The following is a 15,989-nucleotide window of genomic DNA, read 5'->3' as shown; positions in this document are numbered from 1 at the left end:
CTATGTGTTACAGCATTACTTTTGGTGTCCCCCTCAGGAATTGCTCTTGAGAAAATTTCATGTAATTGTCCCCTCCAAAGTTGATATCAGATTTTCGCCCCTGATGCCATAATATTCCTATTAAAATACCATTGATCATTGTTTTCTAGAACGCATAAAGAAATGCTTCTGAAACGTAGGTGTTGTGTTACACTTTTATCTTCTCCAAGTACATACAATAGCACAATGATAGGAGCAATTGCAATATTTACAGTTTTAAGAAAACATAGCTAAATGAATGTACTCAATATAACAATATTTACGGAGTGAAATAACAAACTAAACTGTCAATGAATTTAAACATGGATTTTTCATACACATAGAGAATGTTACCTACAATATACACAATATTTAAAGTCCAGAAAACAGTGTATCCTGTGCTCTAGATTACATGATTGGTAATAGGTGCTCTGGATCTGTCAGTCCAGTGGTGACCCATAGACCTCCACCTCACACAGGGTCAGGAGTTCACTTCTTCCTGGAATGACCACGTTGATGTTTCGACCCTCCATCCCGTTACACTGGAAGGTGCTGGAGAAGCCCCCAGGTATAGGGGAGATCACAGCACACCTGCACAATCAAACACACTGATAAGTTACTGCAGCAAAGGTATCTATGACACTGTTTGCACCCTGTCATATGTGAATTACACACTTTAGCACTAACCAATTTTAGACTTTACTGACTGTAGCAAATCTAGTCAGTTAGAACGCTTATTGGTTCCTGGTATAACTCTTTTAGGTTCAGTGTAGAACCCTCTGTATAAAGGGCTTTACACTTTTGTTCCCCTGGAATTGTTATTGCCGTTGTTGTTGTCCAGAGAGTCTCCGATGCGGATCGCAGCTCCATTCAGTCTGTTGGGAACACTGTCCACTGTGTTAGTGTTGATGATGGAGAACACTTTGTAGGTGTTCAGGAGGTCCAGTCGCTACCAGGGGTTATAGTTGGCTTTGGTGTGGGTGCAGGAACAATCGCCATTAAAAACCATTTCGGTTCCCATCGATGGCATTGTTAGCAAACTCATAAACCCATACCATGATGACTGGGTGGCCTTTCCTGTCATCACCACATTCATTCCTGTTCTGAAATATCTGTGAAATACTTCATAATAACGGTAACGCTTTATATGAAGGGGGTAAACATAATGCGTTCATAACACCTTTATGAAACCATTCATGACCCTTTCGTCAATGTTGCAGTTTCATTCATAACAACCTTCATAAAACATTTATTCAACATCAAGAACCTTAAAAATATAGAAATATTCATTACAAGTTATTGTAGTAGAAAAATCTAGTGGGAGTGATGGTTGTTGATCTTACTGCCTGGGTTAGTCCTGCACACCACAATGCCTCTGAGCTAAAGCCAGGGCGTTAGCTTGTGGAGCTAATGCAAGTTCTCATGTCTTGGTCAAGGTTACTCAACACATTACAATAACATCAATTGCTCTGGTGCTTTCCAGACCTGAAATCAAATAGCATTTGAAATCTTTCAGGGTTTGCACTTTTGGGACTATTCCAATGGTTCCACTGTGCCAGGCAAGCTCAATCATTTGACATGTACTATTTACACCCAGGTCTGACTGCTACCCCTAAAGCAGGGGTGTTAAACCCAATTCCTGGAGGGCAGAGTGTCTGCGGGTTTTAGGGCCTTCCTTTATTAATCAATTAAAATAATTGATTAGTTAGGAACTCCACTCACCTGGTTGTCTAGGTGTTTAACAAAGTAATAACAAAAATCATTAGACACATGCTCCAGGAGTTGATTTTGACACACTTGCCTTACTGTCATTATGTCCCTGAGCAAGGCATATAAACCCCTTCACTGCTACCTGGGCAATGCTCTGAGGCTTACCCTGTGCTCCCAGACTGTTGCGTGAATAGTGTGTCAAGGGTTTGGGTACTGTTACAGTAGATACATTCATTTCTGTGAACTGATAAATAGTCTTTTATTCAGAAAATGTCTTACGAATTATGTTGAATAAATGTGTTATGACTGTTGTTATGAATGCCACTGCATCACTTATAAAGCTGTTATGACTGGTTTCATTAAGGTGTTTTGTATAGGTAACCGCCAAAATAATGGAAACACTTGTGCAAATTAGGGATACAAAGTACTGTGCCTTTAGAAAGTATTCATACCCCTTGACCTTTTACACATTTTGTTGTGTTACAGCCTGAATTTAAAATGGATTAAATAGAGATTATGTGTCACTGGCCTAAACACAATACCCCATAATGTCAAAGTGGAATTATGTTTTCCCCAAAATTGACAAATGAATAAAAAAATGTCATCTGAAATATCTTGAGTGAATAAGTAAGTATATCTGTAAGGGCCCTCAGTCGAGCAGTGAATTTCAAACACAGATTCAACCACAAAGACCAGGGAGGTTTTACAAAGACTAGCAAACAAGGGCACCTATTGGTAGATTGGTAAAAAAACAAAAAACAGATATCCCTTTGAGCATGGTGAAGTTATTAATTACACTTTGGATGATGTATCAATACACCCAGTCACTACAAAGATACAGGCGTCCTTCCTAACTCAGTTGCCAAAGGGGAAGGAAAGCGCTCAGGGATTTCACCATGAGGCCAACGGTGACGTTAAAACAGTTACAGAGTTTAATGGCCGTGACAGGAGAAAACTGAGAATGGATTAACAACATTGTAGTTACTTCACAATACTAACTTAATTGACAGAGTGAAAAGAAGGAAGCCTGTACAGAATAAAAAAAATCCAACATAAATATTCCATTCATCCTGTTTGCATCAAGGCAGTATAGTAATGCTGTAAAAAATGTGGCAAAGTAATTAACTTTCTGTCCTGAATACAAAGTGTTATGTTTGGGGCAAAATCCAATAAAACACATTACCAAGTACCACTCTTCATATTTTCAAGCATAGTGTTGGCTGCATCATGTTATGGGTACACATTTTGTCATGAAAAAACGTTGCAATTTTAAAGCTAATTTCCTACAATTCTACACATTTTGCCATTAGAATGAAAGAAAATCTTGCAGTTTTAAAGCTAATTTCCTGCTATTCTACACATTTTGCCATTGCTCATGATGTGTTCATATGCTATCTATGGTGACACCAGCGACACCTGCTCAGAGTAGGAGTGCTGATTTATAATCCGTCCTTTTAGATCACAATGATTAAGATTACATGGACAGTGGCGACCAGATGTAAGGGGTGCGTACTGACGGCAGAGAAGTCAGGCGCAGGAGAGCAAAACAGCGGTGTTTACAACGGCGCAGTTTAATAATAAAAACCACCGGAAACAGAACAATAAATAAATGGGTACAAAACCTGTCGCACACCAGAATAACGTGCACAAGCACTTACAATAAACAATTCCGGACAAGGACATGGGGGGAACAGAGGGTTAAATACACAACATGTAATGATGGAATTGAAACCAGGTGTGTGGGAAGACAAGACAAAACAAATGGAAAATGAAAAGTGGATCGATGATGGCTAGAAGACCGGCGACGCCGACCGCCAAACGCCGCTCGACCAAGGAGAGGAACCAACTTCGGCGGAAGTCGTGACATCTGATCTTAGACCAGCACTCCTATACTGAAATGATTGATACATACGGACCCTGTACTCTTGGCTACTTGTGAACTGATATGTCTCTTACTTTGACAATGACAGGCCTTTGTCAATCTAAAGGGCATCATACTGTATCTCAAAAAACAACAAGAGAAAGTATTTACTTGGAACAATGGCACCAGTAGGCATTCCTAGAAGAGCCAGCAAGAGGAAGACTGCGGCCTGTCTCGTCATCCTGGACTGGAAACACACAGCAAGTCAATAGAGAGTATAGACACTGTAACAAGATAATTGGTATACAGATGCATGCATTCAAAAGTTACTTTTCAAAATGCCTGTGCTGCAGCTATCGTACATTATTAATGTGACAAACTTTCTTGCAGGGTGATGCCAAGCAGGACGTTTGTTTGCAATCATCTAACAATAACCTATGTAATGATTTTTAAAATATGCCCCTGGGCCCTGACAGTGCAGCTCATATACAGACACAGTATTCAATTCCATCAAACCCACATTGAGGTTGTAATAAAAAAATACAAATACATTGTGTCATATAACATTTTAGAAGCCTGCTATGTACTTATAAGCTTTCCTCACAGGTAGCAGCTTCCAGATTCAGAATACCAGAGGTGTGCAGTGATTGCTGGGTAAAACATTTAGAAATACAAAGTTGACTCTTTTTTTGTGGCAACATTTTTCGTAAATCTGTTTTTATTTTCATAAAAGCTAGGGTTATCACTGTGGTTGTGGTAAGGGAAAAAAATCTAATATAATGAAAAACTAAATCAGCATATCACAGTGATAATCTACAGAATAGATCTCACGCCCTGATCTGTTTCACCTGTCCTTGTGCTTATCTCCACCCCCTCCAGGTGTCGCCCATCTTCCCCATTTTCCCCTGGGTATTTAAAACTGTGTTTTCTGTCTGTCTGTGCCAGTTCATCTTGTTTGTTCAAGCCGACCAGCAGTTTGTCTCAGCTCCTGGTTTTCCCACCAGTTGCTCTTTTTCTTGTCCTCCTGTCTCTGACCCTGAGCCGGCCTGCCATCCGGTACCTTGGCCTCTGCTCTGGATTATCAACCCCTGCCTGCATTGACCTGTCGTTTGCTTGCCCCTGTGGTTATATTAAACATTGTTACTTCACACAGTCTGCATTTGGGTCTTACCTTGATTCCTGTTAATAGAGGCAAAAACAGACTAGTGGAAAGTATCATTTCTTTTCTCAGCTGACCACTCAGACTCTCGAGTGGTGCAACGGATTTGGCCGGGGTAGGCCGTCATTGCAAATAAGAATTTGTTCTTAACTGGCTTGTCTAGTTAAATAAAGGTCACATTTTTATATATTAATATTGACAAATCTTCATGCTCTGAAGAATACAGTCAGTGTTAATATTCAGTGGTGCAAAGTACTTAAGTAAAATACTTTCATGTACTACTTAAGTCGTTTTTTGGGGGTATCTGTACTTTACTTGACTATTTTACTTTTACTTTTACTCCACTACATTCCTAAAGAAAATAATCCAATACGGATCTCAGCACCATTCAGTCTGCTGGAATAAGAAAGATTCTTTCTGTTGGTGATGGTGATGGAGAACACTTTGTAGATATTAAGCAGGTCCAATCGCCACCAGGGGTTGAGGTCACCAGAAGTGTGAGTGCAGGACTTTTACTCCACTACATTCCTAAAGAAAATAATGTACTTTTTACTCCGTACATTACTCCACACCCAAAAGTACTCATTACATTTTGAACATTTAGCAGGACAGGAGAATTGTCAAATTCACACACTTATCAAGAGAACATCCCTGGTCATCTCTACTGACTTTGATCTGGCAGAATCACTGAACATAAATGCTTCATTTGTAAAGATGTCCGAGTGTTGGAGTGTGCCCCTGGCTATCCATTAAAAAAAAAACACACCTAAAAAAATGGTGCCGGTTTGCTTAATATAAGGAATTTGAAATGATTTACACTTTTAATTTTACTTTTGATACTTAAGTATATTTAAACTAAATACTTTTAGACTTTTACTCAATTATTTTACTGGGTGACTTTCACTTTTACTTGAGTCATTTTCTATTAAGGTATCTTAATCAAGTACTGTATGAATGTTGGGTAGTTTTTCCACCACTGTTAATGTTGATGTGGTTCTGTAAACTAAGCTGTATCTTACACAGGTATTTATACACCAGTCAACAAGTCATTCATCTTGAGCTGTTTATTGTTTTCTACATGTAAAATGTGCCACACGTTGTGTTATCAGCATAGATAAGGTTCAATACATGCAAGTTTCCTTACGTCTGTGGGCCAATGTGACATAACCAAGTGCGTGTGTGTAAGTGTGCGTGAGCATGTGCAGCAACAACTTGGTTTTGAGAATTCTTAAAGACATTGTTATAAATGATGGTTGTACCTTTTGTAGCTCAAACTTTCCATAATTGTATGCACAGAGTATCATGGGTATTGCATTGTATGAGATGTGCACATTCTAGATAAATGGTTGAATTGATTCCCATCTGACGTTGTTATGAAACCCACGTGAATAGACATAACACAGGCCATAATATTCCTATCAAAATGTATTTGATCATTGCTTTCTAGATGACATTAAGAAATGATTCTGAAACGTAGGTGTTGTGTTACACTTTATCTTCTCCAAATACATTAACACACAATACGGTACAATGTTAGGAGCCGTTACAGTATGTACAGTTTCAATAAAACAGATCTAAGTGAATGTACTCAATATAACCATATTTACCATGTGAAATTAAAAAGCTAAACTGTTAATGAATTTAAACATGGCTTTTCCTTATAGAGAGAATGTTACCTACATATAAGATATCTAAGTATATTAAGCCCACAAAACAGTGTGTCCTGTGTTCTAGATTACATGATTGGTAATAGGTGCTCTGGATCTGTCAGTCCAGTGGTGACCCATAGACCTCCACCTCACACAGGGTCAGGTACTCCTTCCTTCCTGGAATGACCACGTTGACATATCGACCCTCCATTCCATTACACTGGAAGGTGCTGGAAAAACCCGCTGGAATAGAGGAGATCACAGCACACCTGCAGGATGAAACAGAAACGGATTTAGTACAGCAGTAACAAACAGTAAGTGCCACATCTTACACAGCCCCTTGTGGATGTACAGCGAGCCATGTCAATGATATTGAAAATTGTACACATTACTTGATGTAGTAAATCTAAAAGTCAGTGTGCACAGAGTAACGTAAAACAGTCCGAGGTTATATCGTTAGTATGGACTGATAGTCGCATAGTTCACCTGGGATTAATCTCTCGCGAACAGACTACGTAACATAAGGTATTGTAATGTCTGTCATAAGAGTCCAGGATACGACAACTAACGAGCAACGGTATATCCGCTGCTTTGGTTTTCTGTCACTGTTTATTTGGACGTATTAGGGTTGGGTTAAGGTGGTTGGGTTAAGGTGATTGGGTTAAGGTGATTGGGTTAAGGTGGTTGGGTTAAGGGGTTGGGTTAAGGTGATTGGGTTAAGGTGGTTGGGTTAAGGTGATTGGGTTAAGGTGATTGGGTTAAGGTGGTTGGGTTAAGGTGGTTGGGTTAAGGTGGTTGGGTTAAGGTGGTGGGGGGATTTCAAGCGATGATTTCAAAACATTATTTCAAGCTAAAGGTTTTCAGAAGTGGGGGGACTAGGCTGAGGCTTTCCGATCAGGGCGATGGAGCCTTTGCTAGTCTCACCAGAATATTTTCCATAAACCTCCTCTCAAAACCTAATTGAGCATCTGACGCAATTACTGTACGCAAGATTTTAGTTCTGGGTTTCCGAGATTTACCTGGGATTGTTGTTGCCATTGTTGTCTTCTAAGGAGTCTCCGATACGGATCTCAGCACCATTCAGTCTGCTGGAATAAGAAAGATTCTTTCTGTTGGTGATGGTGATGGAGAACACTTTGTAGATATTAAGCAGGTCCAATCGCCACCAGGGGTTGAGGTCACCAGAAGTGTGAGTGCAGGAGCCATGTTCCATAGCACTGTCACGGTTCCCATCAATGGCATTGTAAGCAAACCCAAACCCATGCAATGACGACTGGGTGGCTTTTCCCCGTAGAGCCACATTCTTTCCTGGATAGAACGGGGCAAAAGAGTTGTAGGGATTTCAGCATGGCTATAGGTGCCACCAGGCAAATGTTACCAATCGTTGCTATATTTTCAAGTAGATGTTAAACAAATGCTCTGAATATTGATTACTTGTAATTATAATAATAACCTATAAGAGTGATAGTCTTACTTATCCTTACCAGTTGGGGCGAGGTACCCATAAACCTCCACTTCGCAGAGTACTAGAGTGCTTGTCTTTGGTAGAACCACAGCCACATAACGTCCTTCAATACCTTTGTTCCAACTCAGAGTGAGAGATCTACCTGCTGGAATGGAGGAAATCACCCCAGCTCTAGAAGAGAGTGAGAGAGAATGAGAGAGAATGAGTGAGAGTGAGTTTTACATACAATCGCAATAATATTTTATTTAAAAAAATGTAAAGTATTTGTGATCTTACAGTGTGTTGTGAATGCCATTATCCCGTAAGGGAATAACGTGTGGTTATAATTTTCTAAATGACAAAAAGACCTGCCAATCTAAAGGGCATCATATATCTAGAGATAACAACAAAAGGAAGTGTTTACTTGGAACAATGGCACCAGATGGTGTTACTAGGAGAGTCAGCAAAAGGAAGAACATGTCCTGTCTCATCCTCCTGGAGTGGAAAGAAAAAGCCAAAGTACCGATACTGTGGCATGATAGACAGAGGTACAGGCACATTGCAGATTCAGACAACTAAGTTTCACAGTCTCACGTCAGAATTAGACGTTCATCCATGTTTCTCAAACATCACCTTTTTAAGTTGTTGCAAACGTAACATTTTGAAGTGTTTTAAGGCAAAATTTAGGCATTAACTCAGAATTTTTAAGGGTAGGGTAAAGTTTAGGCATTAACTCCAAAATCTTAAGGTTAGTCATTAACTCAGAATGGTTCAAGTAAGGGTTAAGGTTTGGGATAGACTTCACACATAAAGCTCAAAAACAGCTTTCTCTCACTGGATTTGAACTTGCAACCTTTGGCCAATTAGAGGCAGATGCTTATGCCTATCTGCGGTCTCTACCCACCTTTCCCAAGCAAAACTGAACGCTAATTGAAGGTAACAGCGCTCACTGCTGCTCCTAGTGGTCGGTTTCCACATTATCTCCTGATGTCCTTAGACATGGATGAACGTTGTCTGAATCTGCAATGTGCCTGTACTTCATTCAAAGACTTGATCATGGACACTCTTACTGACAGTTGTAGCTGCTTTGTGTGATGTATTGTTGTCTCTACCTTCTTGCCCTTTGTGTTGTTGTCTGTGCCCAATAATGTTTGTACCATGTTTTGTGCTGGTACCATGTTGTGCTTCTGCCATGTTGTGTTGCTACCATGTTGTTGTCATGTTGTGTTCCTACCATGCTGTGTTGTCATGTGTTGCTGCCATGCTATGTTGTTGTTATAGGTCTCTCTTAATGTAGTGTTGTGTTGTCTCTCTTGTCGTGATGTGTTTTTTGTCTTATATTGTTATTTTATGTTTTTATTTTTAATCCCAGCCCTCGTCCCCAAAGGGGGCCTTTTGCTTTTTGGTAGGCTGTCATTGTAAATAAGAATTTGCTCTTAATTGACTTGCCTAGTTAAATAAAGGTTAAATAAAATTCAATAAATAAAACGTTGAATACTGACTTGTATCACGGGTGACCTGGCTGTATTCGGTGGTACAACATTGCTCAGCAGCCTGTTCTCATAGACTAGACATAGCACAGTAATTTAAATATGTGACCCTTCAACTAACCCTTCCCCTAGCCCTAACATTAACCCTTTAATCTAACTCCAAAACTTAACCCTAACCTTAACTCTAACCCCTAACCCCTAACCTAGCTAACGTTAGCCAGCTAGCTAACGTTAGCCACCTAGCAACCTAGCTGGAATTCATAACATATAAGGTTAGGAAATTCGTAATATATAGTGCGTTTTGAAATTTGTAATTACGTTTTGAAATTTGTAACATGTAGTACAGTTTGCAAATTCATAATATATATTACCTTTTGCAAATTTCTAAAATATCATGGGTTTGGCAAATTCATAACAAATAATTTGAATTGTAATTCGTAACATATCATACGAAATGGGTCATGGACATCCACAAGTTAAAACAAACCAAGTGAACTAAATGGAAGTTCTTGGATTTACATACACAATAATACGAAATGTTCTGAGACCAGGTTGGGCTCAAACACATGGCTCACATTGCAGTAACATATAAACAGACCCATATTACACCAGCATAAGCCTACATTTGTTCTTTGATACCATTTATATTCTTTACAAAGAAGTGCTCCCTGTTTTATATTTTTGTAGGTATGTATAATAAAACAAAAGAGCAAATAGACTTTCCTCACAGATACAGTTGAAGCCGGAAGTTTACATACATTTAGGTTGGAGTCATTAAAACTCGTTTTTCAACCACTCCACAAATTTCTTGTTAACCTCTATGGGCTAGGCGGGACGAATTCGTCCCACCTACGTAACAGCCACTTGAAGCCTGTGGCGCGATTTTCAAAACCTTAAAAATCCTATTACTTCAATTTCTCAAACATATGACTATTTTACAGCTATTTAAAGACAAGACTCTCGTTAATCTAACCACACTGTCCGATTTCAAAAAGGCTTTACAACGAAAGCAAAACATTAGATTATGTCAGCAGAGTACCAAGCCAGAAATAATCAGACACCCATTTTTCAAGCTAGCATACAATGTCACAAAAACCCAGAAGACAGCTAAATGCAACACTAACCTTTGATGATCTTCATCAGATGACAACCCTAGGACATTATGTTATACAATACATGCATGTTTTGTTCAATCAAGTTCATATTTATATCAAAAACCAGCTTTTTACATTAACATGTGACGTTCAGAACTAGCATACCCCCGCAAACTTCCGGGGAATTCGCTAACATTTTACTAAATTACTCACGATAAACGTTCACAAAAAGCATAACAATTATTTTAAGAATTATAGATACAGACCTCCTCTATGCACTCGATATGTCCGATTTTAAAATAGCTTTTTGGTGAAAGCACATTTTGCAATATTCTAAGTACATAGCCCAGGCATCACGGGCTAGCTATTTAGACACCCGGCAAGTTTAGCACTCACCATAATCATATTTACTATTATAAAAGTTTGATTACCTTTTGTTGTCTTCGTCAGAATGCACTCCCAGGACTGCTACTTCAATAACAAATGTTGGTTTGGTCCAAAATAATCCATCGTTATATCCGAATAGCGGCGTTTTGTTCGTGCGTTCCAGACACTATCCGAAATGGTAAAGAAGGGTCGTGCGCATGGCGCAATTCGTGACAAAAAAATTCTAAATATTCCATTACCGTACTTCGAAGCATGTCAACCGCTGTTTAAAATCAATTTTTATGCCATTTTTCTCGTAGAAAAGCGATAATATTCCGACCGGGAATCTCCTTTTCGGCAAACAGAGGAAAAAATCACAAAGACGGGGGCGGTCAGGTCACGCGCCTAAGCCCAGAGTCCCTTGATCGGCCACTTGAGAAAGGCGATAATGTGTTTCAGCCTGGGGCTGGGATGAAGACATTCAGGTTTTTCCCGGGCTCTGAGCGCCTATGGATGACGTAGGAAGTGTCACGTTAGAGCAGAGATCCTTAGTAAAAGATAGAGATGGAAAAGAAGTTCAAGAAATGGTCAGACAGGCCACTTCCTGTAAAGGAATCTCTCAGGTTTTGACCTGCCATTTGAGTTCTGTTATACTCACAGACACCATTCAAACAGTTTTAGAAACTTTAGGGTGTTTTCTATGCATATGTAATAAGTATATGCATATTCTAGTTACTGGGTAGGAGTGGTAACCAGATTAAATCGGGTATGTTTTTTATCCAGCCGTGTCAATACTGCCCCCTAGCCCTAACAGGTTAACAAACTATAGTTTTGGCAAGTCGGTTAGGACATCTACTTTGTGCATGACACAAGTAATTTTTCCAACAATTGTTTACAGACAGATTATTTAACTTATAATTCACTGTATCACAATCCCAGTGGATCAGAAGTTTACATACACTAAGTTGACGGTGCCTTTAAACTGCTTAGAAAATTCCAGAAAATGATGTCATGGATTTAGAAGCTTCTGATAGGCTAATTGACATTATTTGAGTCAATTGGAGGTGTACCTGTGGATGTGTTCAAGGCCTACCTTCAAACTCAGTGCCTCTTTGCTTGACACCATGAGAAACTCAAAAGAACTCAGCCAAGACCTCAAAAAACAAATTGTATACCTCCACAACTCTGGTTCATCCTTGGGAGCAATTTCCAAATGCCTGAAGGTAACACGTTCATCTGTACAAACAATAGTACGCAAGTATCAACACCATGGGACTACGCAGCTGTCATAACGCTCAGGAAGGAAACGCGTTAGAGATGAACGTACTTTGGTGCGAAAAGTGCGAATTAATCCCAAAACAGCAAAGGACCTTCTGAAGATGCTGGAGGAAACAGGTACCAAAGTATCTTATCCACAGTAAAACGAGTCCTATATCGACATAACCTGAGGCCACTCAGCAAGGAAGAAGCCACTGCTCCAAAACCGCCATAAAAAAAGATTACGGTTTGCTACTGCACATGGGGACAAAGATTGTACTTTGAGAAATGTCCTCTGGTCTGATGAAACAAAAATAGAACTGTTTGACCATAATGACAATCATTATGTTTGGAGGAAAAAGGGGGAGGCTTGCAAGCCGAAGAACACCATCCCAAACGTTAAGCATGGGTGGCAGCATCTTGTTGTGGGGGTGCTTTGCTGCAGGAGGGACTAGTGCACTTCACAAAATAGATGGCATCATGAGGTAGGAAAATTATGTGGATATATTGAAGCAACAAGACAGTCAGGAAGTTAATGCTTGGTCGCAAATGGGTCTTCCAAATGGACAATGACCCCAAGCATACTTCCAAAGTTGTGGCAAAATGGCTTAAGGACAACAAAGTCAGGGTATTGGAGTGGCAATCACAAAGCCCTGACCTCAATCCTATAGAAAATTTGTGCGCGGAACTGAAAAGCGTGTGCAAGCAAGGAGGCCTACAAACCTGACTCAGTTACACCAGCTCTGTCAGGAGGAATGGGCCAACATTCACCCAATTTATTGTGCAAAGCTTGTGGAAGGCTACCCGAAACATTTGACCCAAGTTAAACAATTTAAAGGCAATGCTACCAAATAATAATTGAATGTAAACTTCTGACCCACTGGGAATGTGATGAAAGAAATAAAAGCTGAAATAAATTATTCTCACTATTATTCTTACATTTCACATTCTTAAAATAAAGTGGTGATCCTAACTGACCTAAAACAGGAAATGTTTACTAGGATGATATGTCAGGAATTGTGAAAAACTGAGTTTAAATGCATTTGGCTAAGGTGTATGTAAACTTCCGACTTCAACTGTAAGTAGTTAAGTTGTGTAAAATACAATACCACAAAAAAAATATTAATGTCAGGTTTGATTAAATCTACAATACCATTCACTGCTGAATTATTACATTGTTATCATGCCATAACTGTTATGTAAATCAATGGTTGATATAAGGTTGTAGTAAGACAGAAAATAGAATAGTGTAACGGCTGTTGAATGGAGTAGACCAAGGCGCAGTGTGGTTAGTGCTCATCTTTGTAATTTAATGGAAAAAGAGAACACTTAACAAATAAACAAAAGACAACAGCCAAACAGTTCTGTCAGGTAACAAATGACTAAACAGAAAATAACCACCCACAAAACCCAAAGGAAAACAGGCTACCTAAGTATGGCTCCCAATCAGCGACAACGATGTACAGCTGTCCCTGATTGAGAGCCATACCAGGCCAAGACAAAGAAATACAAACACATAGAAAAAAGGACATAGAATGCCCAAAACACACAGAAAAACACCCCCTGCCACGCCCTGACCAAACTACAATAACAAATAACCCCTTTTACTGGTCAGGACGTGACAAATAGAATATAAAGCAATTCCAAATACTATTAGATTGTCATATCCTCTTACCTTCACACTCAAAATAATGAAGTTACTGTTGATGTTGATGTGATGTTGATGTAGGTAAAGCATCTGTAGACTAAGCTGAATCTAACAGTTATTTATACACCAGTCACCAAGTTAATGACCATGTGATCTTTGTTTTCTACATGTACATTTGTAGCACGTGCTATTATCAGAATAGATAAGGCTGAGTAATCTTGGAGATAAATAGCTAAAACGTGATTCCAATTTATGGAGCTATACAGTATAATTGAATGATCAGGATATAGTGATATGGAAAGGAATAACAGGAAACATCTACACATGTTAAACATGTAACAGAGTAGTTAACATTACTACACATAGAATCTCAAGAGCATTTACAGGAACCAGGCAACATACTGCATGTATACTTGTATACTCCATGTATACTCCACATCAGATATTTTACTGCAGTTGATGACTAAATTAATTTAGATTTGTGGTAGGTGTCCAAATTTAAGTGATCAATTATTAAATTAGTTCAATGTTTCCTTACATCTACGGTCCTGGTGCAATTGCAATCCACACTCTTATACATCACCAAGTGTGTGTGTATATGTGTGTGCATGTGTGAGTACGTGTGCATGTGGGTGCGCATGTGACTTAACTAAATTACTTGGTTTTGAGAATAAAAAAGACATAGCCCGTAATATTCCTGTCAAAATATCTTACAGAAAGAATGTTACCTACAATATAAATGATCTAAGTATGTTGAGCCCAGAAAATTGTATCCTGTGCTTCAGATTAAGTTATGGGAATAAATGCTCTGGATTTGTCAGTCCAGTGGTGACCCATAGACCTCCACCTCACACAGGGTCAGGTGTTCACTTCTTCCTGGAATGACCACGTTGATGTTTCGACCCCTCATCCCGTTACACTGGAAGCTGGGATAGAGGAGAGCACAGCACACCTGCAGGATAACACAGAAACAAGATTTAGAACAGCAGCAGCAGTAAGTGACATGTTTAATAAACATACAGTGAACCATTCAATAATGTTTACAAATGGTACACATTTCTAGATGTAGTAAATCTAAAAGTCTATTTGTACAGAGAAGCGTAAAACAGTCAATCTGAGGTTATGTCATTATTATGGACTCATAGTCCCATAGTTCACCTGGGATTGTTGTTGTCATGGTTGTCATCCAGGGTATCTATGATGCGGATCTCAGCTCCATTGAGTCTGCTGTAATAATGAATGTTCTTTCTGTTGGTCATGGGGAACACTTTGTAGTTATTAAACAGGTCCAATCGCCACCAGGGGTTTAAGGTCATGGCAGGATCCATGTGCCAAATCACTGTCAAGGTTCCCATTAATGGTGTTTTGAGCATCATAAAATTCCCACATTGATGACTTGGTGACTTTCCTCATAAAGCCACGTTCTTTCGGCACAAGATAGTACAAAAAGAGTTGTGAGAAACAACCTAATTGTGGTTACACATTTTAATGAGTCGGTCGAAGAGATGATTGCTCTGAATTAGTTAATAATTACCTTTATTATTCCTTACTCCAACAATACTAAATTGGAATTATAAGTGATGGGGGTTATCCTTACCAGTTGGGGCGAGATACTCATTAACCTCCACTTGACAGAGTTTTATAAGTCTGTTCTGTGAATCTGTTCAATGATCTGTTCAATGATTCCCAACCAAATTTCCTGAGCTTGAGCAATTTTGACAAATATAGTGAATATACAGTATGTTGCCTTAAGAGGTTGGTAGAATCTTATTCAAAATTATTCACAACTGTAATGGCTGCCAAAGGTGCTTCCACCAAGTGTTAACTCTGGGGTGTGAAGACATACACAATAAACGCATCTTCATTTTTGATCAATTTGGAAAATGTTCTATAATTTTTCTTTCACTTTGAAAATGTGGAGCAAGTTATGTAGATCGGTAGAGGGGAAAAAAATAAAGTTTAATCCATTTTTAGATGTAATTTAACGCAGCAAAATGTGAAGGCTGCAAGGGGTGTGTAGACTTTCACTAGCGGCTGTATACACCAGTCAGATACCAGTTCAAAGAGAGTGAGACGTTTATTGCTTTGTTTTTTCACACAAAACATGCATGGTATTTTTCAGAACAGATAAGGTGCAATAACATTCAAGATAAATAACTGAAACGTGATTCCAGTTTATGGAGTTTTACAGTACGTGATCAAATGTATGGGATGATGTGTGATACAACAACAGGAAGCATTTGCAGAAAAACAACGGAGGACTGAGGGCAAAGGACAAGCATAGCAACAAGGA

At 39.1% G+C, this 15,989-nt stretch overlaps 1 protein-coding gene and 1 pseudogene across 1 annotated transcript; both read right to left on the bottom strand.

The window, feature by feature from the left end:
- Positions 1–458: 458 nt before the first annotated feature.
- On the bottom strand, positions 459–1,830 carry LOC123723844 (fucolectin-1-like; annotated as a pseudogene).
- Positions 1,831–6,226: 4,396 nt separating this feature from the next.
- Positions 6,227–13,826, bottom strand: LOC106605254 (fucolectin). The gene is made up of 5 exons (XM_045718464.1): positions 13,724–13,826; positions 8,266–8,336; positions 7,882–8,033; positions 7,417–7,705; positions 6,227–6,666 (listed from the first exon to the last, which is right to left on the bottom strand). The coding sequence occupies exons 1-5, from the start codon at positions 13,784–13,786 to the stop codon at positions 6,516–6,518; spliced, it is 726 nt and encodes a 241-aa protein (XP_045574420.1). The 5' UTR covers positions 13,787–13,826; the 3' UTR covers positions 6,227–6,515.
- Positions 13,827–15,989: the final 2,163 nt, after the last annotated feature.

The sequence above is a fragment of the Salmo salar genome, chromosome ssa05 (assembly GCF_905237065.1).
Source record: "Salmo salar chromosome ssa05, Ssal_v3.1, whole genome shotgun sequence".
Classification (NCBI taxonomy): Eukaryota; Metazoa; Chordata; class Actinopteri; order Salmoniformes; family Salmonidae; genus Salmo; species Salmo salar.
This window is presented reverse-complemented; position numbering and strand designations above follow the sequence as displayed.

Bases quoted from the DNA above. Each gene is read 5' to 3' on its own strand.
- LOC106605254 (XM_045718464.1), bottom strand. From the start codon at position 13,786: ATGCTTTACCTACATCAACATCACATCAACATCAACAGTAACTTCATT. The intron at 8,337-13,723 runs GTAAGAGGATAT...TTTCCACTCCAG, and splicing joins TCATTATTTTGAGTGTGAAG to GAGGATGAGACAGGACATGT. The intron at 8,034-8,265 runs GTAAACACTTCC...ACTCTCTTCTAG, and splicing joins ATCTGGTGCCATTGTTCCAA to AGCTGGGGTGATTTCCTCCA.